This window comes from Miniopterus natalensis, chromosome 2 (assembly GCF_054644295.1).
Source record: "Miniopterus natalensis isolate mMinNat1 chromosome 2, mMinNat1.hap1, whole genome shotgun sequence".
Lineage (NCBI taxonomy): Eukaryota > Metazoa > Chordata > Mammalia > Chiroptera > Miniopteridae > Miniopterus > Miniopterus natalensis.
The window spans coordinates 75,963,554-75,990,528 of NC_142082.1; the positions used below are offsets into that span (position 1 = coordinate 75,963,554).

At 40.4% G+C, this 26,975-nt stretch overlaps 1 protein-coding gene across 1 annotated transcript in view; it reads right to left on the reverse strand.

The window, feature by feature from the left end:
• Window positions 1-689: 689 nt before the first annotated feature.
• Window positions 690-26,975, reverse strand: part of EBPL (EBP like) — a 43,884-nt gene continuing 17,598 nt past the window's right edge. The window contains exons 2-4 of the mRNA XM_016205379.2: window positions 7,777-7,846; window positions 2,660-2,798; window positions 690-1,354 (exon numbers count right to left, since the gene is read on the reverse strand). Coding sequence (XP_016060865.2) covers window positions 1,114-1,354; window positions 2,660-2,798; window positions 7,777-7,846 — 450 coding nt within the window. The 3' untranslated portion in view covers window positions 690-1,113. The remainder of the gene's footprint in view (window positions 1,355-2,659; window positions 2,799-7,776; window positions 7,847-26,975) is intronic.

Here is a 26,975-nt window from a genome sequence, read left to right on the forward strand (position 1 = left end):
CCCACCCCGGCTCTCTGCCCAAAGATCTTCCAGAGAATAAAGAGCTCCTCAGATTCACTGCTGGGTGTGCCGATTAGAACCCCCACTGACCCCAATCTTTGCTGCATGTTCCCTTCTGCAGCCACAGATCAGATGGAAATTCCCAGGCTGGTGTTCTAACAAAGAAATCGTTCCTTGCCTGGGATGGTTCAGTATGAGACTTCCAGGTGGACCAAATCTCCACTGATTCCCACTGCCGGATGCTATAAGGGCTCCCCTTCCCTTCTCTGCTGCTCTTGACTGGGGATCCCTGCAAGGGACTGAGACCCCACGCTCCCAGGTGGTGGGGGCTCTGCTGCTGCATTTTCCCTCTTGCTACCCCCACCTCGGGGGTGCGAAGTCAGCTCTCCCTCTCCGCATCTCCTCCTGTAATTTCTTCACATTCCCTGCTTACAGTACTTCAGATCAGCTACACTTCAGCTGGTTTTTCAAGCCAACCATTCTGCAGTTTAGCCGCAAGTCCGGTCAGGTGTTGGGAGCAAGTGGACTATGTATTTTTGTAAGGTGACTCAAATCTTCCTTCTTGAAAAAGGGCAGATACAAATCAATCATTTGTCTATGTGAAACCCTAATGTCACCCATAAGGAGTTGGCCCGCTCACAAACTTGAACTACTGTCATTTTTGTTGGATCCACAAGTTTGATAAAGTATAAATGTAAAACAGAAGCATTTATTTCATTTCTGGTTTCCCTTTGGTAATGAAAAGACTAGTGAGAAGATTAAAAGTTGAAGTAACAACATGTTCTTTGGAATAAAAAATTAATATAACATGCTCTACTATATTTTGTGATTATTGGCTCTATTAATATAGAACAATTAATTTTAGATATAAACATTTATAATTATGTGATTATTACAAGTTAAAATTTATTCTTTGTTCTCTATATTGCCATTTAATTGAAAAAATAAACCAACAACAAAACCTTGCCACCTTATAATCAATTTGAAGTAGGTTGTTCAGGAATAATATAAAAGAAAGTGTAGACTGGGGTGTATTCAATTTAAGCCAAACAAAAAGCTTTGATCCATTCTGGCCTGTAAAGCAAGATAATAACGTTTATGATTTTTGAAAATTCACTGGAACTTCTTCCCTAAGCTGGTTCCTTTGTGACACATTTTCTTGAGTTCTACCCACGACTGCCACAGTAACAAACCTGGGATCAGAACCCACACACTATTGAAAAATACCAGATAGACCCAAAAGTAGAGCCAATTGTTGGTGTTGAGGTTGGGGCTTCCCAAAAGCCAGTCTGGGGAGAAGGTCATCCACCCTCCATACAATTCACACACGCACAGAGTAATCTGTATGAAGTGCCTGTTAAAGAGAAAGAAACCAGGGATAAAATTGCCAGCTCAGCACCCTGAATGATGATCTTTTTTTTTTTTATGGCAGCATCAACACAGTCTTCCAGGACAGACCACATCTCTGAAGTTGCACCTCGGTTTCCATGTGGTGCTCATTTGACGGTGCAAGTCAATCTAATTAATGAAGACCCATGTTTTCCTTGCAGAAGCAACACTGTCCTTCTAGAAGACTCTTCTCTGAGTTAAATAAGGTCTCTCTGGTATCCTGTCCTATTCTTAGGAAAGATTTAGTGAGACCTGGATGTGAATCATGCTATGAGCTGCAATTTCACCTGTTGTAAAAGGGGGTAACAATAATAGTCCCTTTCTCAAACAACCTTGTGGAGATTAAATGAGCTATGTAGATAAGGGGCTGAGACTGTGCTTGGTGCAAAGTAAGTACTCAACAATGCAAATATTATAAATGTTTGAAATAATAAACAAAAGGGTGCATGTAGTAAGTCTACAACCAAAATTATGGAGTCAAAGCTACAGTCAAGGCACCAAGGAGAAATTTAATTTTTACTGCTGATAAACTATGTAAAATGGGTGGGGGAAGCGGATTAAATGACCCTTGAGTTCTCTTTCAAATATGACATTTTATGAGAAAGATTTAAATAAATAAGAATCAGACAAGATAGTAGAAAACTGAATGCAATTGTACCTACTTGACATTGATTTAGGGAATCATCCCCAGGTTAGCAATCTATTTGCCACAGGTCACTTTGTCTTTAAGAAGGAAAGGAAGGAAAAGGGAGGAGGGAAGGAGATTCAAAGTCTCAGAGTCTGACTGATGGAATTGTATCTCCCACCTTTCTCCTTCCTCTCTCCATGCTTCTGCCTTCCTCATACCCTCCACAACCTGAAAAGATTTTTACTTATCTGGTGTGTCTAACTCAGAATCACATAAGAGAATTTACTTTGCATCAAGGAGAAGAGGAGTTTCCCAGAGTGATTGGGGCGTGGGGGGGAAGGTATAAAGATTACCCTTTTATTCTCCAAAATATCGGTGGCAAATCATCCATGCTGTTGACACCGTGCTTGCCTACACAGTGACTAGGCTGTCACTGCAATCATATTTCTCATATTTTTATTTTGAACTGTCTGAAATGATCCTACTGGCACCATGATCCTTATCTAATATCAAACAATTTTTGTTTCTATTCTACTTTTCATCTAACAAAGAAATGTGATCATAATCTACTTCAATGTCACTTAGGCATTGGGACAGCTAATGTTTCTCCTCTTTTCAGCAGGACAGGAGCAGAGCACTTACCGATAATATTTCTCTTTGACTATGGCATACATGAGGACCAATGCCAGAGACCCATCCAGGACAACTGTCAGAATTTCCACAGACACAATGGTTGGGTCAAAATTAAGCCATCTTGCATCAGCTTTGCCATATTCTTTCCCTAAAAGCAAAGCACACTTTGTTACTAATCATTTTTATTGCAGTCGATAGAAATGACATGTTTTTTCCCTTAAGGAGGAGATAAAAGGAATAGCTGCCCATTCTCTCTCCATTCTTCATGATGCCTTAGTGGAAGGCAAGAGAAGCCCTGAGACGAAAACGCATTTGCCACCTGACCCAAAAAATAATAACAATATCATGTTATATTAGTAAAATAATTTACAGTTTCCAAAGTGCTTCCACATACGTGCCCTCTTCATTATAAGTAGCAGAATTCTAAATTAATTCAACATAGTCAGATTCTGCAAAGACAATCTTTAATAATAATTATCTTGGTAAATTTATTTCTTACTTAGAAATATCAATATAAAGTCTATAAATATAACTTAGATGTGGGAAAATTATTATTCAGGAAATGTTTATTTAAAAACAAGTATTAATTAAGAATTGAAGAAAACTAAGTGCTGAGGGGGCAAAAGGAAAGAGAGGGGAATTATAGAGCCTGGACTATAGAATGAATCCAAAATGGACAAAAGGGGCATTGCAGTCTGCTATAGGGACAGAATTCACTAACCACCACCACAAAATCCTCAGTCGTGCTGACTGGGGGAGCGGGCATGCCCCAAGAAATCTTTCCAGACCCCACTATCAGGATGGTTCTTCAGAAAGCACCATGAGGTATGAAAGCCTTTAGAGCTGGACTGAGAGTCATGCACTGCATGAAGCCATATTCCCTTCCCTCCCTTACTCTCTCTTTCCCTCTCTCTCTCTCCCCATCTCTCTTAATTTATCAGAGTAATACATTCTGGTCCTAAGATCTCAAATAATCAGAGTGAAAAAACCAAAAGTCCCCACCTCTTCTCTCCCTTTAATACTGTTCTCACATTATTTAGAAAAGGTACGGATGGTCAAAAATTATCGACATGTTCTGACTGGGCTGAGCAGCACAAAGCTCTAGTCTCTTACTGGCCAGAGTTAGGATCCCTTGGGGCCAGGGACAAAGGGTTCTAATGAAAAAGGCTATTCTGAGAGAAGGGATGGCCAGTAAACAGGATTAGCTATTTAATGAGATAACACACAGACACAGCTAAGAGGAGATTCTGTGAAAGGCCAGACATAACCAGCAGGCCAGGCAGAGCCTTCCTGCTTGTCCTTAATCAACTGCCAGCCATGAACTAACTGGAAAACAACATAATAGCGAAAGTAAAAATTTTTCCTCTAAATTTAGACATACATAAATTTAGGCAAAATGTACCCTCTAATGCATCCAAAATCTAAGAAAATATCACAAGTGAAATGTCAATGCTTCAGGAACAAAGAGATCAGTGGGCGTTTAGACATTCAGAAATATAATACCATTCATTCATTCTTTAATTCAACAAATCTTTTGGAGCATATGGAAGGTTCTGTGCTAGCAATGACTAGGACACAAGGTCTGCCTGCAAGTGGCTCACATTTTAGTGAGGTCAAACCATGAAATGAGCGATGGTGACAGAGTATGAGGACATGGAGGAAGTGGCAGTTAAGCCAGACAAGGGAAGTAAGGTGTTTTGATCACTTCCTTTCGACCTGTTGGTGAGGGAAGGATTCTGCCCTAGTCTTATGGGGATTACAGACTTCACTACGTAGGACACTGGGCAGATGAGATTGATGGGGGTTTCTTAGCCACATGCACTCACAGCCTAGGGGAGGAAGGCACTGCAGCAGGCAGGCCAAGAGGGGGGCTGCACTTGGAAATGGAGTGAACAAGGAGGGGCTATGAGAGGCAGGCTGTGTAGTAACAAGAGGATGAGGTGACCTCTGGTTCCTGTGGCAGGACAGCAGGAGGTGATTGGCCTGTTAGAATAATTCTGAGGCCTGGCAGGGAACTGAAGCCCACTACTCAGGGATGTGTAGGCCCTATGCCTGGTCCCTGCCACAAAGGGGGTTGTTTGGCTGAGGGACCTTATATGAGAAAGCAGGGTGGAGAAGGGATTTGCGGGTAGGCCATTTGAGGCCCTCTGGATTTTACCAGATGTCAAGGCACACATAATACTGGATCTTAATTTCAGAACTTACACCACAAAGGGTGACCTCTGAACTGGGTAAAGGAGGTTATTTCAGAGAAGAGCATGTGCAAAGGCCTGGAGCTGAGGGAACATGGTATTCTGAACGTACATTTAATTCAGCAAAACTGAAGAATGCCTTGTAGATGGGGAGGGAGGAAGAGGAAGGTTAGTGCTGGAGAGGAAGGCAAGAGTGGGGCGGTAGACAGTAAAAGCAGGCCCTGCTACCCATCAGCCCCAGTATATCAAGCCTCTGCTACCTCCTCACCTGCTGCTTAACCTTGACCATGTCTTTGCTGGCTAAATACAGCATTAATAGGCCTAATGCTGTAATCACTATCATTTACTTTGTGACTGACTGCCAGGTTTAGGCAGAGGTTAGAAGAAAGGATGCACACTAAAGGCGGAATTGGTCTCCAGGACCCAAGCCACAGCTGTTCCCTTTACCACAGGGCGGAGGTTGGGGGATTATAAGAGACGACGACAAAGACAGACTCCTCCGAGCTTCTCAGCAGGGCCTCAACCTTGGGCTTTGTCCTTGGTCTTAGTCCAGTTTTATCAAGACCAGCTGAGTCAGCTTAGTGAAACTCCCCCATTCTTGGTATCTTTCTTTCCCAGTTTTATTGAGATATAATTAGCAATGTATAAGTTTAAGATGTACAGCATAATGACTTGACTTACATATATTGTGAGATGATTACCACAGTAAGTTTAATTAGCATCCCTCATCTCATAAAGATTAAAAAACAAGAAAAGATGTTTTTTCCCTTGTGCTGAGAACTCAGGATTGATTTACCGTCCTAACAACTTACAGTAGTGTTCACTGCAGTCATCATGCTGTACGTTACATCCTCAGCACTTATTTATCCTATAACTGGGAGTTTGTAGCTTCTGAACACCTTCCTCCAATTCCTCTGCTCTCTATCCCCTGCCCCTGGTAACCACAAATCTGATATCTTTTTCTGTGAGTTTGTATTTGTTTATTTGTTTGTTTTTCAGATTCCACATATAGGTGAGATCACACAGTATGTGTCTTTTTCTGTCGGACTTATTTCACTCAGCATAATAGCCCCAAGGTCCATCCATGTTGTCACAAACAGCAGGTTTTCCTTCTTATGTGGCTGAAAAATATTCCATTGCATATATATATATACCACATTTTCTTTACCCATTCACCCGTGATGAACACTTAGGTTGTTTGCATGTCTTGGCTATTGTAGACAACGCTGCAATGAACATGGGGATGCAGACATCTGATTAAATTCCTCACCCCCCACCCTCTATATCTTATCACCCCCACCTGCCTTCAGCAAGAACCCTGTTAGTGGGACTATCAAGAATCCTCCTAGGCTTGATGTTTTCTTCTTAGGAATTTTCCATGCACTGATTCCACCTTATCCCTTGGCTATAAATCTCTACCTGTCCTTGCTGTACTTGGAGTTGACCCTGATCTCTCTCCTACTGCAAAGCCCCCACTGCAATGGTCCCTCTTGAATAAAATCTTTCTTACCATCTTTAACAAGTGTCATGAGTAATATTTCTTTAACAGGGTCTACATAATGTTAATGGCCCAGCTCTACATTCTAGTGAATCGAAAGACAGTCTATAGATCAACATCGGGAGGCCTTACCCTCTGAATCAGAATCTGTATTTTAACAAAAGTCCCAGGCAATTAATGCTCTTTAAGGCCCAAGAAGCCTACTTTGTAATATCGATCAGATTTTCACTTTCTCTAGAATAAAGGGCATTCCCATTAGATGAAGTTTCACTTTTTTAAAGGTGAAAATGTAAATTGAAGATGACTGATAAAGACTGAGTTAGATATTTGCATTTCACGGGATTGAGCCAGGTCTGGGCTGTTCCCTTTCTCTGATGCCAGACAAAGCAGCCAGGTTGGGAGGACAATGACATAGGCTGGGGTCCTCTAGCCCCTGCGCTTCCCAGCAGTTTTCAAGAGAAGTTTATTCCAGCTTGTTCAGCGAAAAGGTGCACAGCAGCATTTTGCTCACCTGATAGAAATGAAGGAACTGGACTCCAGTGCAGGGCTCAGGCTCCTTGAGCTACTACTACTGGCTAGGAACTGACAGGCATCAAAGATGACATGTTTTGCTTTGAGAAGCACTAACTGTAGTTCAATTCTCTAGAAGAATTTCCTAACATTAGTGACAAACAGGAGTCCTGACACAGATCCTGGCTGGGGGATATGATTTCAGAATCATAGAAGAAATGAGATAAACAATGAGGTATTTCAGGTGCAAAATCTGAAAGAATTATCCTGAACAAAGCAGTTCTATGATAGTGGCAAAGGACCCTATTATTACACAGCTCATTTATTTGTTTGTGTTGACATAGTACATGGGAGGTAGTCAATACTAACTGATTGAATGTTGATCGATTAATAGTGAGCATGAAGAAAATAAGAAAACTAGTTAATATCTCGGTAGAGCAAGAAAATTTTTGGAAATTATCTATAAGACACTATCTATACATATATATACCCATATATGAAAGTTGATGTTAAAAGTGTTTAAATACTGAAAACTCTTCAACTTCACTCATTATAAACATTTAAAATATACATTTATTGAGATATAATTAATGTGCCATACAATTTACCTATTTAAAGTGTACAATTTAGTGGGCTTTAATAAATTCACAGATTTGAATCACAACAATCTAATTTTAGAGTATTTCACTACCCACCAAAAGAAACCTGTACCCATTATCAGTCATTCTCCATTTCTCTCCAACATTCCTTCCCCACCCTCCCCAGCCAGCCACTAATTTATAATCTGTCTCTATAGATTCACTTACTCTGGACATTTTATATAAATGGAACCATACAAGATGGGATACATGTACTGATTAATTGACAGTCACACTTGCAATACATCTCCTTAAACATTTCAAATGCAAACATTTAAAATTACTTACATAATGAGGCAATCAAGCCATCAGAATCGGCAATGTTTCCTATGAAAGACAAGTAGACAAAAGGGCCTTCCTAGAGAGAAGAAAATGAAAACATGCTCTAATTTAGCATCACAACCCAAGGCGGCACCACAGATACCTGGCATTGCAGGGAAGTATCCTATCCCAGTTAGTACCATCAGAGTACCACACCTACACGACCCCATGGGGTACTATCCTGGGGTGCAATCCCTGACCTTGGAAATGGATGAATCCAAAGCTAATGTTTATATAATAAATGCTATTTTTCAATGATTGGCATTATAGAATAAGAGGTGTGTTCTTACAGGCAGAATAAGTTGAAAAATTTTCACAAGGAAAGAGCTTAAATTTACATTAAATAGGCTAAATTCTGGGTTCCAAGAAATTTACACCTTTGAGAAGTACCTCACAGCAGTTCATTTTGTCTCACCTAAAAAATAAAAATAAAAAAAAATCCAAGATCTCTCTTAACAAAAATGGCATTCAAATATCTATACCAGAGTTAAACTAGTTCTTTTTCCAGCCTAAGGGTAGATTTAGGAAAATTTTAAATGCTGACAGGCTACATTTTTTCTTCTTTTTAAAATACATCTTTATTGATTTCAGAGAGAAGAGGGGAGAGGGAGAGGGAGACAGAAACATCATTGATGAGAGAGCCATTAATTGACTGCCTCCTGCATGCCCCCTACTGGGCATCGAGCCCACAATCTGGGCACTTGCCTTGACAGAAATCAAACTGCAACCCCCTGGATCCTAGGTCGATGCTCAACTGCTGAGCCATGCCTGGCAGGGCTGACGGGCGACATTTTGAATTTTAGGTAATGAAATATTTTCAATTACATTTAGCATTTCCCCATCGCAGATGTATTTCTTCACCTAAAATTTCAAAAACCAAAGAAGTAGAATTCACTGGGATATCTGATTGTCATGTTACCCCTGGGAACAAATTCTGCTGCTGGTCAATACAACTTTTTTTTCTCATTTCTTTTTACCAAAACAATAGCTTATATGACATTAAAATTGTATCTCTGACTAATCCTTGCTCATTCCTAGTTCCACTTCCCAGAGGTTAACACTAATAACTACTTCTGTCTGTAGTTCTGGGGATTATTTCCGTAATTGACATTCTATTTCTTCCTTCCTCCCTCTCTCTCTCCCTCCCCCTTTCTTTCTTTCTTTCTTTCTTTCTTTCTTTCTTTCTTTCTTTCTTTCTTTCTTTCTTTCTTTCTTTCTTTCTTTTTCTTTCTTTCTTTCTTTCTTTCTTTCTTTCTTTCTTTCTTTCTTTCTTTCTTTCTTTCTTTCTTTCTTTCTGTCTGTCTTTCTTTCTCTCTCTCTCTCTCTCTCTCTCTCTCTCTTTCTCTCTCTCTCTCTCTCTCTCTCTCTCTCTCTCTCTTTCTTTCTTCTCTCTCTCTCTCTCTCTCTCTCTCTCTCTCTCTCTCTTCTTTCTTCTCTCTCTCTCTTTCTCTCTCTCTCTCTCCTCTCTCTCTCTCTCTCTCTTTCTTTTTCTTTTGTTAATCCTCACCCAAGGATATTTTTACCATTGACTTTTTTGTGTGTTTTTGTTTGTTTTTATTTTGGTTAATCCTTATCTGAGGATTACTGGAGAGAGAGAGAGAGACATCGACGTGAGAGAGACACATCTACTGGTTGCCTCCTGCATGCGCCCCAACTAGGCTGGGGATCCAACCTGCAACCCAGGTATGTGCTCTTGCCCAGGAATCAAACCTGTGACTCTTCTGTGTACTGGTCAACACGCTAACCACTGAGCCACACTGGCCAGGGCTACACTGCTATTTCTTTAGGTATTATCTATTAACCGCACATCCTGAAAAATTATGATTTAATTTATACTGCTTCCCTTCCCTTCCCCAGGCCTTCCAGTTTTTGATAGTGTGGGGAGGAAAAACTTTCTTCTACCTTCTTGGGTTCTGTAGCTGGCCTAAGAATAAACTGACATAAGACAGAATAACAGGAGAAAAATATACAAATTTTATTTAATATCTTTACTTGTACAAGGGAGTATTCAAAAGGAAAATGAAGCCCTGGCTGGTGGGCTGGTGTGGCTAAGTTGGCTGGAATGTCATCCCATACACGGAAAGGTAGCAAGTTCAATTCCCAGTCAGGGCACATACCCGGGTTTGAGGTTCAATCCCCAGTCGGGGTGCATATAGGAGGCAACCAATCAATGTTTCAGTCTCATATTGATGTTTCTGTCTCTCTCCCTCTCCCTTCCTCTCTCTCCCTAAAATTAATGAAAACATATCCTCGGGTGAGGATTAAAAATAAAAAAGAAGAGTCATTTATTATACAAAAGGAAAATGAAGATCTGAAGAAGTTGTTAGGCCCAAAAGCTAATACACCTTTTTACAAAAAGAACAATAAATTATAGGGACCTGAGAAGACAAGGGGCTTGGGCTAGAAACAGTAAATTGTAAGAAAGTAACTAAGAAATACATGAGGGAAACTAATGAAAGATAAGGGTTATTTGAGTAGGTTTGTATTGGTCCATTTGGGCATTGATTCCCAGTCTCTGGTGGTAAGAGTACACGGAGTGCACCTTTGTCATGGGAAACTTTACAACCTGACTTGAGGTAGAGAGGGGAGGTCAGAGAGCCCTTCCTGCACCTGCTGTTTCTTAAGTGCCTTCCGCTCAAAATAATCAATATGCCAAAGTGGCATATTTTGGGGTGGAATGTTATGAACCCCTTCTGTAGCTATATTATGTTCTTTAGTTCTTCTGTTAGTTACATTTGTAACTAAAGTAATAAACTTAAAACCTCAGGTTACTCATCCATCAATGTTGCGCAGTACTTGGACTTCTTACCATACAAGATAAGCATGATAGCACCCATATAGGTAAGAGCATAGTGTTTCACTCTGGAGATCTGGGTAAACTTGAGCAAAAACAAGAACAAGAGATTTTATTTCCTACATTACCTCTCCTCCCCCTTTCCAACTCTCAACTTTTGTCCATTTTCCTTGTACATTGTTGAGATTGATTAGATTTCCATTCTTGTTCTGTAAACATATTTGTCATTTCTATTTTATCTATAAGTGGATTTTAAAGGCTAAAAAGCCAATTGACAGCATTTACAATATGATGATTATGTAAATATCATTTGCTGCAAATGACCACAACTTGTTTCTCAAAAGACCCAGCATTTTGATTCCTGTGTCACTTAAGGAGAATGGCAAATGGAATATTCTTTCTTACACTTATAAATTTCTCATAATCATGCTATATTTTATTTTGCATCATACCTGAGCCATGACTTTATTCTATTTTTGTTTCTGCTACACTTTGTAATTGCCTTTCTTTTTCTCTGATTAAGGAGAAGAAACCCCCCATCTCATTAATATCTTCCAACTTCTTATCCATTCTTATCTCTGCTGAACAGAGCCTTTGAAGCTGGTTTATTTTGTCTTTTCTTGAGACTCTGTAAATTGCTTAATTGGTAAATGTGGTTTATGTTAGAGTATATATAAAAATATATTCTTTAAAGGAGATTTTTAAAATTATATGAGCTCGGCCGGGCTTGGCTCAGGGTTGAGCGTCGACCTAGGATCCAGGCGATCGGGGTTAGATTCCCCGAGAGGGCACATGCCCGGGTTGCGGGCTAGCCGAACAGTGACTCTCATCATTGATGTTTCTATCTCTGTCTCTCCCTCTCCTTTCCTCTCTCTGAAATCAATAAAGATATATTTTAAAAAAATGAAATAAAATAAATAAAAATTATATGAGATAAACAGCAATGTTTTTATTTTATTTATTTTTTAAATCCTCACCCAAGGATATATTTACTGATTTTTTTTGAGAGAGGAAGGGAGACAGAAAGAAGGAGAGGGAGAAAGAAAGAGAGAGAAACACTGACTGGCTGCCTCTTGTATGTGCCCCAACCAGGGGACTGAACCCACAACCTAGGCATGTTCTGACCAGGAATCAAACTCGTTGTGACCTTTAGGTGCATGGGACAACACTCTAACCAACTGAGTCACACCAGCCAGGGCTATTTTTGTTTTGTTTTTTAAATATTTAAAAATTTTTTTCAATTATAGTTGACATACCATATTATATTAGTTTCTGGTATGCAAAATAGTCATTAGACATTTAAGTAACTTACTAGGGAATCACCCCAATAAGTCTAGTAACCATCTGACACCATACATAATTATTACAATATTAGTGACTATATTCTCTATGCTGTAATATGCATTGCTGTGACCGATTTTATAACTGGCAATTTGCACATCTTAATCCCTTTCTCCTTTTCTCCCAACCCCCAACCCCCAACCCCTCTCCCATCTGGAAACCATCAAAATCTTCCCTGTATCTATGAGTTTGTTTCTATTTTGTTTGTTCGTTTATTTGGTTTTTAGATTCCACATACAAGTGCAATCATATGGCATTTATGTCTCTGTGTGACTTATTTCACTTAGCACAATACCCTCTAGGTTTATCTATAAACAACATTGTTTTTAAAAAAGAAGTACTCCCAGTCCACTTTGCAACTCTTCATTTTCAGCAATTGATTTTTTTTTTTTTAATTTTTAGCACAGTCATAGCAGGAAATTCACACTACTTCCCTGGCTTGGCTTGGGAAATTTCCAGATGAAACACACCCATTGGACAGGACACTAGGGGCAAAGAGACTGGCTGAATTTGATGTGCTCTAGGCCTCATAGTCCATCTATTTATAAGATGAAGGACTTCCTAAAATTAGGCTGTGGATCTTTCCTAAAACTAGACATGACTTCCACTAGCAAACTCTTCAACTGCACCCATTAGCAAAACATGAACTCTGATATTAGGTCCAGGACCTTTAATCAGAAGCAACTGTGTGTGTAAGAGCATGATGGGGACCCGGCAATGTGTAACATGCAGGGATCTTTGTGTGTATAACAAATTTGTTCCCTTTTATATCTACCTGTAGAGGTTCTCCTCCTTTTAAAAATCCCTGCTCAAACCCTCCTTCTTCCAAGAAACCCTCCCAGACCTCCTAATGAGGATTAATTTCTCACTCTCCATTTTTACTGAATTTGCGTTTCTATAATTGTCAACTATCTAATGGTTATGGGTCTCCAGTCCCTATGAGATCATATCCTTTAGGGCCTGGGATGTTGTCTGCTCTGTCTTAGAGCCCTCAAGAGCCCAGGATGATAGTGTGTGTGCAGTGTTTGCTAACCTTGAATTAATGACAAGTTCACACAATGAGTTACTTAGGAAAATGTCCTGGGCATTTTGTTCTTTATAGGGATATTCCCCCTGTGTTTTATATAAAAAGAGAGCCATCAGACACACAAACTCTTGGCTTTCCTTTATAAAGTAAGCCATGTACCCTTAGCACTAGCAATTATTTGATTCTTCCATCAAGACAACTCTAAGGGCTTTTAACCTTTCCCTGCACCATCAAATCCTGATGTGTGCCACCAACGGAAAAGCATCCAAATCAAAGTCAGGGAAAAAACACAGTAAAAAGTGGTGAGTGTGTCAATATCAGGGTTCCAGGGAACCGAGGTTCCCTCTCTGCGGAAGGTTCTGTGATTCTGAGATTGGCTTGATCTTATCCTAAAAGAACTCATCAAAAGAAACATAAATTGACAAACACAGGTCCATCCCTCTAGGCTGTACTATCTGAGGTTGAATCTGTGCCAGTAATATACTCAATGCAAAACTAAGCAAACTGGGTACAGGAGGCAGAGGCCCCAGCTTTAGAATGAGAACATCTATTGTGGGGCTAAAGATTCTTTGGGGGCTTCTGAACCAAATCTGTTCTAATCGAACAGAGGCCTAAAATCAAAGGCAGTGAAAACATTAGTTACTATTTGCTAAGGGCCAAAATTATTTGTAGAATTGTAGAGAATGGAGACAGACATAGTTCCTTCCAGAAATTCACATTTTATACAGGTGAACAGCAGAGCATTTCTCCTGACGCTTGAAATTATTTCTAGGCTCTGGAGCATGAAGTTTTTATTAACTTGCAGAATAAACATGGAAGGTTATCAGCTGTAAAAGTCTTTAATCATAATGTATGGTGAAGATCTAGCCATCTGGAACTATGTACCCTGGGGCTCTAAGTATCGGATGAAAAGTATTTGATAAGCACTGAAAGCCATACGTAGGGCATTGCTATTATTGGGAAGGAGGACATGAATAGGTATGTACCTATAAGTAAGAGCACAGTATTTCACTCTGGAGATCTAGGTAAAGTTGAGCAAAAACAAGAACAACAGATTTTATTTCTTACATTCCCTGCTACTTTTACTTCCCTGGGTTTCAAGTCCTGATCCAAAAAAAAAAAAAAAAAAATGAATGAATGAATGAATGAATGAATAAATAAAAAATAAATAAAATAAAAATAAAAAGATAAAATAAAATAATAAAAATAAAATGAAATTAAATGAAATATAAAATAAAATAAAAACGGTTCAGAGTAAAGCTCTCAATAGATGCTTGATGAATGAATAACTGAATGAATGAAAGAGTAATCAGCAGAGTTAGACAAGATCTACATCTTCACCTTCTGATAATGTGTCTCTCACCGATTAGAAGCCTTGAGCGCAGCATTTGGAAGACTCATAATTCCTGAGGTCTACTGACCTCACTGGTGAGATCCATGAGCAGTGAGCCAGGTAGAGCGTGTGGAGGGAGGAGTCAGGGCCTGTTTAACTCCCAGAATATCCAGTGAGCATGGGCTATGAGTTGTATACCTGCCCAAGCCCACAAGCCATGTGCATGGGTAGGGTAAACTCCCTGATTTAGTGACTGGACACAAGGATATCTTCAAGCATTCCTACAACAGATTGAGAGGCAGACACCTGTCCCTTAAGAAGCACAAACTTAATTTTTATTTATCTATTTAATTTGCTTAACCCCTTTACCTTTTTCACCCAGTCCCACTAATCCCTCCCCTCTGACAGCTGTCAGTTTGTTCTCCGTAACTATGAGTCTGTTTCTATTTTGTTTATTTTGCTTATTAGATTCCACATATAAATGAAATCACATAGTATTTATCTTTCTCTGACTGGCTTAATGCACTTAGCATGATACTCTCCAGGTCCATCCATGCTGTCCCAAAAGGTAAGATTTCCTGTTTAGACAGCTGAGTGGTATTCCACTGTGTAAATGCACCGCTGCCTTTTTATCCCTCATCTACCGATGGGCACTTGGGCTGCTTCCAAACCTTGGCTATTGTAAATAATGCTGCAGTGAACAGAGCTGCATATATTCTTTTGAATTAGTGTTTTGGGTTTCTTTGGATGTATTCCCTAAAGTGGAAGCACTGGTTCATAAGGCAGTTCCATTTTTAATTTTTTGAGGTAACTCCATACTGTTTTCCACAGTGGCTGCACCAATCTGTATTCTCACCAACAGTGCACAAGGGTTCCCTTTTCTCCACACACTTGTTTTTTGTTAATTTATTGATAATAGCCACTCTGACAGGTGTTAAGTTGATATCTCATTGTGGTTTTAATTTGCATTTCTCTATATGTCTATTGGCCATCTGTGTGTCCTCTTTGGTGAGGTGTCTAATCAGGTCCGTTGCCCATTTTTTTTGTTTGTGTTAATCCTCACCCAAGGATTTTTTCCATTAATTTTTAGAGAGGGAGAGAGAGGGAAGGGGAAAGAGGGGGGGAGGGAGAAAGAGAGAGAGGTAGGGAGGGAGAGAGAGAGAGGCAGGGAGGGACGGAGGGAGGGAGAGAAACATCAGTGTGTGAGAGAGATATTGATTGGCTGCCTCCTGCACACATCCCAACCAGGGCCAGAGATTGAGCCTGCAACCCAGGTACTGGGAATTGAACCCGAAACCCTTCAGTCCACAGGCAGATGCCCTAACCACTGTGCCATATTGGCCAGGGTGCCCTTTGCCCATTTTTAAAATGAATTATTTGGGGTTTTTTTGGTGTTGAATTGTGTAAGTTCTTTATATATTTGGGATATTAACCCCTTATCAGATCTATCATTGGCAAATATGTTCTTCCATTCAGTGGGCTGTCTTTTGATTTTGTTGATTGTTCCCTTTGCTTAGCAAATACTTTTTAGTTTGATGTAGTCCCATTTGTTTATTTTTTTCTTTTGTTCCCCTTGCCTGAGGAGATATATCAGAAAAAACACTGCTATGAGAAAAATCTGAGATTTTACTGCCCATGTTTTCTCCTAGGATTTTTATGATTTGAGTCTCACATCTATGTCTTTAATCCATTTTGAGTTTATTCTTGTGTATGGTAGAAGGTGGTATCGTTTCATTTTTTTTTTTGCATGTATCTGTCCAATTTTCCCAGCACCATTTATTAAGTAGACTATCTTTACCCCATTGTATGTTCTTGCCTCTTTTGTCAAATATTAATTGACCATATAGCATGAGTTTATTTCTAGTCTCTCTATTCTGTTCCATTGATCTATATGTCTGTTTTTATGCCAGTACCATACTGTTTTGATTTCTATGGCCTGGTGGTATAGTTTGATATCAGGTAACATAATTCCTCCAACTTTGTTCTTCTTTCTCAAGATTGCTGAGGCTACTCAGGGTCTTTTGTAATGGTTCCATATAAATTTTTGGAATATTTTTCTGGTTCTGTGAAATATGCCATTGGTATCTTGATGGAAATTGTGTTGAATGTATAGACTGTGTTGGGTAGTATGGACATTTTAATGATGTTAATTCTTCTTACCCATGAACATGGTATATGCTTCCACTTTATGTATCTTCTTCAATTTCCTTTTTTAATGTCTTATAATTTTCCAAGTACAGGTGTTTTACATCCTTGGTTAAATTTATTTGTAGGTATTTTTTTATGCAATTGTAAATGGGAATGTGTTCTTAGTTTCTCTTTCTGGTAGTTCATTATTGGTGTATAAAAGGTGCAACTGTTTACTGAATATTTATTTTGTATCCTGCTACTTTACTGAATTCATTGATCAGTTCTAGTACTTTTTTGGTGAATTCTTTAGGGTTCCATCTATATAGTATCATGTCATCTGCAAATAATGACAGTATAACTTCTCCCTTTCCAATTTGGATGCCTTTTATTCCTTCTTCTTGACTGATTGCAGTGTCTAGGACTTCCATTACTATGTTGAATAAAAGTGGTGAAAGTGGACATACCTGTCTTATTCCTGATCATAAGGGAAATGTTTTTAGTTTTTTCTTGTTGAGTATGATGTTGGCTGTGGGTTTGTCATATACAGACTTTGTTGTATTGAGGTATGATCCCTCAATTCCCACTTTGCTGAGAGTTTTTATCATAAATGGATGCTCAATTTACCAAATGCTTTTCATGCATCTATTGATATGATCATGTAATTTTTATCCTTCATTTTATTTATGTGGTGTGTTGATTTTTGGATATTGTAACAACCTTGCATTCCAGGAATAAATCCAACTTGATCGTGATTATAACCTTTTTTTTTTTAAAAAAATATGCTTTTATTTTTATTTATTTTAAAAAATATATCTTTATTGATTTCAGAGAGAGGAAGGGAGAGGGAGAGAAAAAGATGGAAACATCAATGATGAGAGAGGTATTGATCAGCTGCCTCTTGCATGCCCTCTGCTGGGGATGGAGCCTGCATCCCAAGCCTGTACCCTGACCAGGAATTGAACTGCTTGATCTCCTGGATCATAGGTCAATGCTCAATGGCTGAGCCATGCTAACCAGGCAGTTGTTCTTTTAACGTTTGGTAAAATTCTCCTGTGACGCCATTTGATCTAGGACTTTTGTTGGGAGGTTTATTTTTTATTACTGCTTCAATTTCACTAGTTGTAATATGTGCATTCAGATTCTCTGATTATTCCTGAGTCAGTCTGGGCAGATTGTATGTTTCTAGGAATGTATCCATTTCATCCCTATTGTCCAATTTGTTGGCATATAGTTGTTTGTAATATTTTCTTATAATCTCTTGTACCCCTATAGAGTCCGTTATTTCTTCCCCTCCTTCACTTCTGATATTATTTATTTGGATTCTTTTTTTTTCTTGATAAATCTGGTTAAAGGTTTGTCAATCTTGGTCATCTTTTCAAAGAACCAGTTCTTGGTTTCATTGATCTTGTGTATTATTTTTTAGACTCTATTTCATTTATTTCTTCCTTGATCATTGTTTCCTTTCTTCTACTCACTTTGAGCTTTGTTTGTTCTTTTTCTAGTTCCTTTAAGTGTAAAATTATATTGTTTATTTTAGATTTTTCTTGTTTTTTTGAGGTAGGCCTGTAATCTATGAATTTCCCTTGTAGGATGCCTTTGCTGTGTTCCATAGGTCTGGGGTTGTTGTGTTCTCATTTTCCTTTGTTTCAAAGTTTCTTTTGATTTCTTCCTTGATCTCATTGTTAACCCATTCATTATTTAGTAACATGTTATTTAGCCTCCATGCCCTTGTGTGCTTTTCAGTTTTTTTCTTGTGATTGATTTGTAGTTTCACATCATTATGGTCAGAGAAAATGCTTGATATGATTTCAATCTTCTAAAATTTAAGACTTGTTTAGTGTCCTAATAGGTGATCTATCCTAGAAAATGTTCCATGTGCACTTGAAAAGAATGTATATTCTGTTGCTTTGGGGTGAAACGCTCGGAAAATATCAATTAAATCCATCTGCTCTAGTTTGTCATTTACAGCCACTGTTTCATTGTTGATTTTCTGTCTGGAAGATCTATTCATTGATGTCACTGGGGTGTTAAAGACCCCTACTATAATTGTATTACTGTTGATCTCTCTATGTCCATCAAGATTTGTTTTATATACTTAGGTTCTCCTATGTTGGGTGCATAAATGTTTACAAGGGTTATACACTCTTGTTGGATTTCTTCCTTTCTCATTATGTTGTATCTTTCTTTTCTCTTACTATAGCCTTATTTTAAAGTCTATTTTGGCAGATATAAGTGTATTTTTCCTTTCTATTTGCATGAAATATCTTTTTCCATCCCTTTAGTTTTAGTCTGTATCTTTTGTTCTGAGGTGGGTCTCTTGTAGACAGCATATATTTGGGTCCTGTTTTCTAATCCACTCAGCTACCCTATGTCTTTTGATTGGAGCATTTAAGCCATTTACATTTAAAGTGATTATTGATAGGTACATACTTATTGCCATTTTATTCTTTTAACTATGTTCCTTTGGTTGTTTTTTTTCTTCTTCTTCTTCTTAAAGTAGGTCCTTTTACATTTCTTATAATGTTGGTTTGGTGGCAAGAAAGTCCTTTTTTTTTGTCTGGGAAGCTCTTTATTTAAATGATAGCCTTACTGGGTAAAGTAGTCTTGGTTGCAGTTTCTTGCCTTTCATCACTTTTAATATTTCACACTAGTTTCTTCTTGCCTGAAATGTTTCTGTTGAGATCAGCTGACAGTTCCTTTATTGGTAACTGTTTTTCTCTTCCTGCTTTTAAGATTCTCTGTCTTTAACCTTTGACATTTTAATTATGTTGTGTTTTGGTGTGGGCCTCTTTTGGGTTTATCTTGTTTGGGACTTTCTGCACTTGTAATTTTCCTTCACCAGTTATGGAAGTTTTCAGTCATTATTTCTTCAAGTACATTCTCAATCCATTGCTCTCTTCTCCTTCTGGTATCTCTTTGATGCGGATGTTGGATAAGGGTTCCCAAAGGACTCTTAAACTATCCTCATTTTTTTTTAATTATTTTTTCTTTTTGCTGCTCTGATTGGATGTTTTCTGCTACCTTGTCCTCCAAATTGCTCATTCAATCCTATGCTTCATCCAATGTACTGTTTACTGCTTCTAGTGCATTCTTTTTTCTTTTTTTTAAATATATCTTTATTGATTTCAGAGAGAGGAACGGAGTGGGAGAGAATGAAACATCAATGATGAGAGAGTTGTCATTGATTGGCTGTCTCCTGTACGCCCCTGACTGGGGATTGAGCCCACAATCTGGGCATGTGCCCTGACAGGGAATCAAATGGCGATCTCCTGGATCCTAGGTCGATGTGCAACCACTAAGCCATGCCCAGCCGGCCCTTCTAGTGCATTCTTCATCTCAGATATTATATTCTTCATTTCTGACTCAACTTTTTTATGATTTCTATGTACTTTTTCACATTGTTGTAGTTCTTACTAAGTTCCTTGTAGTTCTAAGTTTCTTTAGCATTGTTATAACCATTCTTTTGAACTCTATATCTAGTAAATTGCTTGCCTCCATTTCATATAGCAATTTTTGTGGAATTTTTCCTGTTTGCTCATTTAGGGCATATTTCTTTGTCTTCCCATTAGGGCTGCCTCTTTGTGTTTGTTTATATGTATTGGTAGATCTGCTATGACTCCCAGTCTTGGTAGGGTGGTCTTATACAGTAGGTGTCCTGTGGGACTCCATAGCGTAGTCTCTTTGATCACCTGTGCTGGGTGCTCCATGAATGACCCTTGTGTGGGTTATGTGGGTCCTTATGTTGTAATTGAGTCTTGGTCGCTATTGGCCTGTTCATGTGTGGGGTCAACCCTCAAGTTGGCTGACTGTGAGAAGTAACCCCAACCACAGTGTATGAGCTGCTGTGCGGGTGCTAACCACACAGAGCGGAATTTGCATCAGCAGGGTCTGGTACCTGCTGAGACCTCCCTTTGGATATGCCACCTGTGAAGTTAATTAGATCCTGCTCTGATGTTGACTGAAGCTGGCCACGGGGTATGTTGGTTCTGGGGCGTCTTGGGAGGAACTGCCTGTGACTGACCCTGGGCAACCTGTTTGGAGTTACCAAGTGCTCCAGAGTTTGTGGCTGCCTCTGCTGGGCCTGGGTGTTTGTGGATCAAGCTGTGCACCAAGGCTGGCTTTTACCAGCACTGGGCCTAGAGGCAGGTGAGCAAAGGAACCCTGAGATCTGCCACTGCCTGCCTCTGTCTTCTGGCTGCCTGTTAGGCTCAGTTACTGAAGGAGCCTCTGGTGGCACTTGAGTTGCATGAGATAGGTTCTCAGTGAGTCACCAGGTAGGGATGAGTGGTTTTTACCACATTAACACAGGTTTAAACTCAGTGCCAGTGCTGGGTCTGGGACCACTCAGCAAATGTTCCAGGGTATACCAAGTCTAGCTGCCACCTGCTGGGGTGCTTGCATACCTTTGTAGTGGGGCAGGGTCACAGGGAACCATCAGGATGAGGCCAGCAAAGTTTATCAGGCCATAACAGACCAAGATTTGGCCATGTGAAGGGAGGGCATGCAAGGGAAAAATTTTTCCTATCCTAGAGCCACACAATTCAGCCTGTCCCAAAGTCTTCTAGGAGCCAAATCTTAGCAGGGCAGGGTCAATGGGATTTGGGAGATGGGTAGTTGTCAGTGTGGTTGGGGGAAGGTGAGGGGTATGGCACTCGCTCCAGAGCCACACAACTTAGTCTGTCCCAATTTTTATTAGATCTCTGCAGGGCAGAGCCATAAAGAGTGAAGATGGTGAGGCCACCAGGAGCATAAAGGGTGAGTCTAGTGGATCTCCTGTGAGGGGGATATGTCAGTCAGGTTCAGGTTAAAGTGGGGAAATGGCCCTCACCTCAAAACCACACAACTCAGTCACTGCAACCCCCTGAGTGCGCCCAGAACCTTACATGGTTCAGGCAGATGACTCCTCAGCAGAACGAGAGCTCCGTAGGATGGGGTGACAGGGAATCCAGAGGGTGGGGCTACTGCATTTCCCCAAGCTGATGTTGTATGGAGGGCAAGCTCCACTTAAGAGGTGGAGTCTGTAGTAAGAGAGAGTGCATGAGCACAGGGGGTCCCGGCAGCTATCCCCTCTTTCCCCAGAGCCACAAACACCAGACTCTCCTCACACGATTCTACTCAGCTCTAAACTCCCTCCACTGAATCCCAGGGTGAGTGGCTGCAAAAGAGTTTTTGTCCATTGACCTTTTAAGAGGGCACCTGTGTTTCTAGCAGACTCCTGTCTCTCCTAGGCAGACAGAGTCCCCACTGACTTTCACAGCTAGATGTTATATGGGTGCTTCCCAGCTCCAGTGCTCTGGGCTTTGGACCCCATGCTCAAGAGAACCTTTACAGCTCAGATATCCCTTGAGATCTTACTGCCTGTGGGAGGGGGGCCAGCCATTTCACGTCTCTGCCCTTCCTACCGGTCTCGATTGGCTTCTTCTGTAAATCCTTGGTTATAAGACTTCTCTTCAGCTAGTCTTCAGTTGGTTATTCAGGATGATCTATAATTTAGTTGTAATTCCAGTTTGGTCTTGGGAGGAGGTGAGTGTAGTTTGCACCTACTCTGCCACCATCTTGAATCACTCACAAACTGAATTTTTAGATAAAGACTTACTCAGGATGTCGGGATAAAATGACAGGAGGTCTGGATTCCCTTTACAATACTTCAGCAGTAACAAAAGAAAAAGGAAGGGAGAGAGAAAGGGAGAAAAAGGGGGAGAGGAAGGAAAAAAAAGTGACAAATGAAGCAAGTGCAACCACATTTGAAAGTGTTGAATCTATTCATTATACTATTCTCTCTGCATTGTGAATGCTTCAAAGTTTTTATAGTAAAACTTTATTTAAAAAAGATACATAGCAACTTGTCAAAGTCAAGTGCTACGTTACTAGAGGAAACCAACGACAGTGCTTGGTGCTCCATTAGCTCAGAGAGAGGTGCTCCTTGAGTTTCTGGAATCCCCACTCAGGATCCTGTGGTCCCAGAGGCCCTTTGCCTTGACCTTTCTAATGTGCAAGCAGGTCCTCGGGACCACAGTTGTAAGGAATTGAGGACCTGGGACTCCAGACAGCCTGAGTCTTCACTTTCCCAGGATCCTGCCAGACCCAAAGCAGCCTGTGTATCTGGGTCTGGATTAGCCTAAACTAGCATAGCTGAGGCACAACAAGAGCAGTCTACAGCACACAGCATGCAGAATGCGTCACAAAAGTGAGCTGTTTGCTATCCTTCTCTTCTTCAGATGCACTTTAAAATCAAACAAACCAGTGTTCCAAGAGTCATCATTATCGTGAGTCTCTGGATTATTCAAGCCTCAATAAACCACAAGGTAAACTTGTCTACAGGCTCTTGAGCCAGCACCATAATGTCCTACACCCCCCCCCCCCACACACACATAGACATGTGCAAAAAGGATGAAAAGTAAGGAGAGCCAATGGTAATGACTAAAAAAGAAAGGGAAAAAAATCATTATTCATGTTCCCTCTTCAAATTATCTATGTTCTTCTGGTGAAGGACCAATCATCAAAATGTCAGCCCTGGTGTGTCTTCCTGGCTCCGGGTGACATGCTAAGTGAATTTTCTCTTGCTGTACATTTAGGTCTGCAGAGAAGCTGCAGGGATTTGGGCTTCTGCTAACCTTGATAATGGCTCTTTCCCTTGTCACAGTGCAGCGTCTTAGCCAAGGACTGTGCTCCCAAAACACCTACAGCATACAGACTTTTCAGAGAATTTTTCTTTCCTCTTCTGACATTAAAAATTATAAAAGAGGAATTCGGAAGATGGCAGCACTGTGACAAGAAGCAAAGTGCCCTTGTTCCCAGCCATGGACTCTATTTACCACTAAAATACTATGTAACCAGCTTGGAAAAACCAGAGAAATATACCTGAGTGGACATATTTCAAGTAGGGAGCATGGAAGAAACATCATAGAGTCTGGTAAGGGGGGTGCATAGAAAGGGGGAGTCCCCCATGAAGCCTGGGCTGGGCTCTGAGGTCCTAGAGCTAGAGGCTGCAAAGCTCCCTCCTCTTGGGAATGTGGACAGGCATCCAAAGGCTGGGATGTCAAACCCCAGTGGAGGAAAAGGGAAGGTGAGCCCCATGCAGAGGGCAGAGGGACCCAGGGGAACAGTGTGCCTGCGAGGAGAGGATGGCGCCTTCCTAATGAAACAAAACTTCTAATGGCAGTCATGACAAGCATCTTTCACAATGAGTGCTGACCATAGGAAAGGCAGTCCCACAGTGTGTGGTTCCCAAATAGAAAGCGGCCAGAAGGCTGCATTGAGCAGCTACATACAGGCACCTTCTGCTTTCCTGTAAGGCGCTGTGAAGAACTCCAGAAAGGATTTGATCTGTTTGGCACAGGGAAGTGGAAGAGAGGCCCCCTGCCAACAGAGACTGACTGGAGCTGCCTGTGGGGTAGATCAGGTCTCCAGCCGCCTGAGCTCCTGGTGGGCCAATTCTGAGACTTTTGACCTGCCCTGAGGGGTGCCAAGATAGCATGCAAGGAGCTGCCCCAGCTTAACAGAGATTAGCAGTGCAGGGGAGCTGCATGGGGCTGACATAATGGCCCCTCCCACTTGAAGCCTAGATGTGGGGGTGATGATACTTTGCAGGGCAGATTTTCTGCCTGTGTGTTGCTTTGTGCCTTTTTGAGTTTTTGATCACTGAACAGGTGTCCACTTTCCTGGCTTGCACTGGGCACACAGACCAGCAAAAGCTGACATTTATGTCTGCATTGTGGAGACTTGGAAATTAGCAAACCCCATGCACCCAGCCAACCAGATCTGGGAAAGGAGGGGCAGAGCATGCCTACCTCTCTCGCAGGCTAGTAGTACCACCCCAAACAGGAAAGGGGCTGGTTCAGCTCACTGAAGTCCCAGATATCCCCCACAGGGCACAGTCCTGAGGGGGAAGGGAGAACAGCTCACAGGAGGACATTACTAGAATAAGACTCTCAGGGACTATTGTTTGGGAACTGGAGGAAAAACTTAAAAACCCTGATGGGCAGGCAAAGTGCTCACTGAATGTTTTTTAATTGAACCCACTGAACTCAGGCTTCTGAAACTGCCCATACAGAAAAGGCAACAGACTGAAGTCAATATGAACCTGCAGCAGGCCAGTGCACGGGGAACTAGAACTGGAGGATAGGGTAGAGACTGGGGAGCTGGCTTTGAAGCAGAGACTAACTTCCCCACAGTGAGTACCTGACAGCAAAGCCTCTAAGTAAGGGAAGTGATATCTTGAGTTATACTAACCAGCCTGCACCCTAAAGACTCTTCAGAAGACTGTGGGGTAAGACCAGGTAACCACAAGGGGGAGGCAAAATACCTGAGGAGTGGAGGTGGTCCAGAGAGCCTCAGATCAGTCAACTACCTAAGGACACCAGAGCCAAACCTAGATAGCTCCTCACATTGGACGATACACAAGTACTTCCCAGAAGAACTGAAATCAGCATACAGAACAGTGAGCCACAAACAATGTAAGCTGCCCAGATGGAACTCACCAGAATGACTTTTTTTTTCCCTTAGGAAAAAGAGAGAAAGGAAAAGAATTTTTTCTTTTTAAATTTTGAAAAAATTTTTGTTAATTTTTGAATTAAAATTTTTAATTTGTTTTGCCTTTTTTTTTGCTTTGTTTTGTTTTATCTTTTGTTCTATGATCAAGGTTTTCTTGATATTCTGTGCTTACTTGCTGGGACATTATCATTATAACCTATAAGTTTACTGATGTTCTCTATTGTTTCCCCCATATCTCTTATTGGACTCCCTCCTTTCCCTGGCTTTATTTCTTTCTCTTCTCATTCCATTGGAACTTTTTTTCTTTCTTTTCTTTTTCTTCCTTCTGTCTTCTTGTCTTTTTGTTTGATTGTTTCTGTTTGTCTCTTTATTGTATTTTTATTTGTCTGTTTTCAACTACTTTCGTATTCCTATGCTCTACTCTTAATTTTTTGCTCACCCTTCTTTCAGAATCTTTTCTCTGCCTCTTCTATCTTACAGGAGGTTCTCTATTTTTTACTTTTTATTTCAGTTTATTATTATTATTTTTTGTTACTATTAGCAATAATACCCTTTTCTATTTTTTCCCCTCTTTGTCTTTTTTCCCCTCTCTTTTTTGCTTTAGCATTTGTGCTCTCACTTCACTCTCCCAATTCTACTTTCACTTGGGATGTTTTCATTGTGATTGTCAAGATATTTTGTAAGATACCGCTTGTTTCCTGGCAGTTTGGTTGCATATTGTCTTGCCTTGCCAGCACCCATACAACAGCTCACATGACGTGCTTGAGACTGAGACACACAGACAGCCAACCTCAGGGGAGAGTCCTCCCAAGGACTGGTCAACAACAATCTAGACCCAATCACAACAGGAGAGCTCACAAAAGGGACACCCACAAAGGCTCATGCCTAGAGCAAAGGGCTCAGAAGTATAAGAAAAACACACCTCTGGGCTCCACTGGACACACACTACAAAATCGCACCCCACAAGACTGGCAGACAGCAAAATATCTAATATACAGATATAAACACTAAGAGCCACCAAAATGGGGAGACAAAGAAACAACTCCCAAACGAAAGAAAAGGAAAAATTGCCAGAAAAATACCTTGATGAGATGGAGTTAAGCAAGTTATCAGAAATAAAGTTCAGAGTAATGGTTATAAGGATGTTCAAGGAAATTAATGAGAACTACAAGACACTTAATGGGAAGGTTGAGGAACTTAGTGGACACATGAAAAAAGAGCTAAATATCATAAATAAAAAAGAGGTGGAAATGAAGAATACTATATCTGATATCAAGAATACGCTGGAGGGAATTAAAAGCACGCTAGATGAAGCAGAGGATAGAATAAGTGACTTAGAAGCTAAGGTAGAAACAACCACTCAGAGCAGCAAAAAGAAAAACCACTTAAAAAGCATGAGGACAGTCTAAGGGAGCTTTGGGACAACATGAAGTGAAACAAGATTCACATCATATGGGTACCAGAGAGGGAAGAAAGAGAGCAAGGGATGGAGAAATGGGTGGAGGAAATAATGACAGAAAACTTCCCTACACTAGTGAGGGAGAACGCCACAGTAGTTCAGGAAGCACAGAGGGTTCCAAACAAGAGGGACTCAAAGAGACCCATTCCAAGACACATCATGATTAAAATGGCAAATATTAAGGACAAAGAGAGAATGTTAAAGGCTGCAAGAGAGAGACAAGCAGTGACCCACAAGGGAAACCCCATAAGGCTGACAGCAGATTTCTCAACAGAAACTCTTCAGGCCAGAAGGGAATGGCATGAGGCTCTCAAAGTAACAAAAAGCAAGAACATGCAACCAAGACTTCACTATCCAGCAAGGCTATTATTTAAAATTGAAGGTGAAATAAAGAGCTTCCCAGACAAAAGAAGGCTAAAGGAGTTCAGTACCAAGAAACCAGCATTGCAAGAAATGCTAAAAGGACTGCTCTAAGAAAAAGAAGAAATATTGAGAGAAAGATACATTAGCATAAAGAGGAAAAATGACATTAAACAAGTATATATATCAATAGTAACCTTAAATGTAAATGGAATAAATTGTCCAATCA